Source organism: Dreissena polymorpha, chromosome 3, assembly GCF_020536995.1.
Source record: "Dreissena polymorpha isolate Duluth1 chromosome 3, UMN_Dpol_1.0, whole genome shotgun sequence".
Lineage (NCBI taxonomy): Eukaryota > Metazoa > Mollusca > Bivalvia > Myida > Dreissenidae > Dreissena > Dreissena polymorpha.
Window position 1 is genome coordinate 36,241,128 of NC_068357.1, and position 3,516 is coordinate 36,244,643.

At 39.1% G+C, this 3,516-nt stretch overlaps 1 protein-coding gene across 1 annotated transcript; it reads left to right on the forward strand.

Moving 5' to 3' along the window:
* The first annotated feature begins 582 nt into the window (after nucleotides 1–582).
* Nucleotides 583–3,067, forward strand: LOC127873955 (uncharacterized). The gene has a single exon (XM_052418057.1). The coding sequence runs from the start codon at nucleotides 610–612 to the stop codon at nucleotides 2,443–2,445; it is 1,836 nt and encodes a 611-aa protein (XP_052274017.1). The 5' UTR covers nucleotides 583–609; the 3' UTR covers nucleotides 2,446–3,067.
* Nucleotides 3,068–3,516: the final 449 nt, after the last annotated feature.

Below are 3,516 nucleotides of genomic sequence, written 5' to 3' on the forward strand. Positions count from 1 at the left end.
AAATATTGTGACTAACGAACAATTCATACATGTATGCGATAATTGGCGATAATTTTGCCGACTTTAATTATAATATTAACGGCTTGTAAGTAGACTAATAAATAAGTTAAAACCAGAATTAATATGACTATTTAATAGATACGATAATTATATTCAACATAACTACTCAATGATAATAAAAATATTGTATGGTCTTTCTGGTATACCATGAGGCCTTTTTGGTTCACTTATGCGGCCTTTTTAATGCGGCCTTTTTGGGAAGGCCTTCTTGGTAAACGGCCTTTCTGGTACTATACCGACCGACGTATTTATTTACATAAACGCTTATAAAAATAACTGACGTAACGCCTTCACAGGGCGTGTTTACCACATCAATTGAAAAATGTCGTCTGCTTATGACGACCATATGCTTTTTTTGAACGTAAGACGTAGTGCTTTTTGAGACGTAACGAATCATTTAATAAATCAAGTTTGAAATAAATGCAGCCGCAATGGCTATTTATTCGTGAAGTCTTCAAACGTAGGTTTATTGTTGAATATATCACAACTGATACGCAGATCGATTTGTCATTTCAAAAAGTGGCTTCTTCTCATCTTACGTGTTAAACTATGTTGAAACTGTATACGTTATTGCTGGTCGCAATAGTAGTGTTCGCGGTGAAAATTCGTGGATCGGAATTTTCAATAGAAGCAGAGAACATGATCAGAACATCCGGTAAGATAATGTCAAGGGCTCACGCGTCAAACAATATGTCTGTTCTTCTGCATCAAGGCAACATACTTAGTTATGAATTCTGTCTCATGGCGCCCTCGCCCTTAAGGCTTTTGAGACTTCTTTATTCGAACGACGGCGGAAGTGATCGGATACGTGTAAGTGTGGACAAAATGGAAATAACTTCATTTGATACGGTGATTGTCGCGAACAACGGACTCGCGTGGAACACGTTTCGATCTCAAAGTATGGCGAACGCCTCCCTCATTTTCTCACAGGGCATACATATACTGACAATTTTCGCGGAGGAAACTGACCAGTATGGCGTGGAAATAGACATGGTTACCGTTGACATCAATTCCTCCCAGTCGCACGCCTCGTCTGTGTGTGAGGTGTTTTGTTTCGACAACATCCGGTATCGCCCTGATGTCACGGAGAAACAACACGCCGCGAAAGGTCGGGCGGTTCAGAAGAGCCGGCCGACGAAATGCGCGGAGGAAGACAACGTGAACATTCCGGTATTCCATGAGTCCACGAGAATATTCACAGTGACCGCGAGTCTTCCGAAATATACGACATTTGCAAACAACAGAGGCGCAGATTTTACAAACTGTGAGATGGCGGAAAAGTTGTTTTATTTTTCAGGGATTGGATATCAAAATAGGTCATCAACTGCTAAAGATAGTTCGGCTTTTTATTTGAATTTACATCCCGTGATCGGGGACTCGGGCTCAAATCAGGTCGGTAGACTAGTTATCACGTTCCCACTCAGTGGGCCTTCGAAAGGAGCAATGGAATCAGAAACTGGTTTACGCTTTGTTTTACATAATGTTCACTACAGCGGCACGCTTTTAATCCAGTTCGACTATTTTAATCGTTATGGGAAATGGTCTTCTGCGCAACACGCAACTGTGGTCGACTATGAACAACTACTCGAGTTTAATTCAACAGATTTTAGTTTGCGAGAAGGCAGCTCAAATGAAATAAGGATTACATTCTATTCAAAACAAAAGAATCCAGAATCGCTACAAATAGGCAAGATTTACGCGATAAAACGCATCTTCCAAACAGACGTAGCAACGGAGGTATACAACGACGGTAAGACTGTGATCGAAGTAGTAAAGGTCGACCTTTGGTGGCGAGTTAACCAGAGCATGACGGTAACCATTAGCAACACAGGGCGCACCGACCACGGCGTCCACTATTTCCGGGTGTACCAGCGCGTGCCGTGGTCGTCGGACGGCTGGTCCCAAGTTTTCGTCATGTACCAAGATGGCAACATCCGTATCCTCCCTATCACTCCGCACGGCCTTGACTGGATTCCATTCGGTTCGTCCGTCATAATCGGCCAGACTAATCCCGCCGACGTCCGTCCGTGCGCACCAATCGATCACGTGAACATTAACACGGACATGCTACAACTGACGTTGCACTACGCCGACGGTGGCGTCGTCACCATGAAGATCGTGTCGCTGGTCAAAGAAACCCGTCTGCTTATCTCTAACGCGACGTTTGTCCGACCCAGAAATCTCTATCCATTTTTCACATTCCGGTCCATGTACGTATCCGACGGAAACGGTGACGTAGACCGCATTTCGGCGGACGACGGTCATACTTACTCTATCATAGAACCATGGGGTTCACTTCCGGGGACGTTCTTTGCATTTTACCGACAGTGCATTTCGAAGCATAACACTCTCAGTCCAGACATACAGTTGCATATTATCCGGTAACAATGTGCCTTGCCAATCTACGGTAGTTATGTATCTGATATTTCAGCTAATTATTTGCTTCAAAACTATGTACATGTAAATGGTAATATTCTTTAAAAAAAACGTCTGCGTTTATCTGTTGTAAGGTTGAGAGTATTCACATATCAGAAAAAAACATTCAACGAAATGAACTTTATTGTTTCTGTTGTTATGCCGTTGGTCTAGAAGACGAATGCCATTTTATATGTATATGCCTCTGTTAGAACGATTTAAAAAATAATAATTAGCCGTATATTTTATATAACCAAACTTTGTATAAATTAAACAAGTTATTAACTGTATATGATACTAGTAGAACAGAGATTTCAAATCGTAAATCAGCAAAGAAGTTAAAGTTAAAAGAAATGCGATCCTGAATAAAACTGTTTTAGATATTTCATCACCCCCTTGACATAACTTGTGTTATGTGTTATTGCCATAGATTGTGTTTATGTGTGTTTATACTTTTAATTGACGTTTTATGTTATATTATTTAATGGTATTATTTGTTTTCACGTGACAGAAAATAATCAGTATATTAAAGTATGAAGACGATGAACCGTTGTATAAGTCTGAATTAACTGTCTGTCTGTTAACAAATAACGTGTCATTTGTAAATGACTTTAAAATATTAGTATTTATAGTGAAAGGTTGCATAACAACTTTAAATATACACTCGATGACATCATTTTTAAACATATATGTTACCCAGGAAAATATGTTCGCAAAGACGTAGCAATAAACTGAATGAGGCAAATGTATTATAAATAGGAACTAGTTGTCCGTCAGCTACGTCCTGAAAACAATTATTGTTTATAACTGAATGCACTGTTTATATTTGTATTCAAATAATCAATACCCACGTACATTGTAGTATATAACAATTTGTTGATCTTAGTAACGATATAACAGTGTGTTTAAAACAACATAAATACAAAAAATCAACAAATATTTCGCAAAGTATTTCGCGAAATAAACTCCATAACAAATCCGTATTCCTTATATCAATTGCCAAGATTTTAACGCTAGATGTGTTATGGTAATATAGATTTA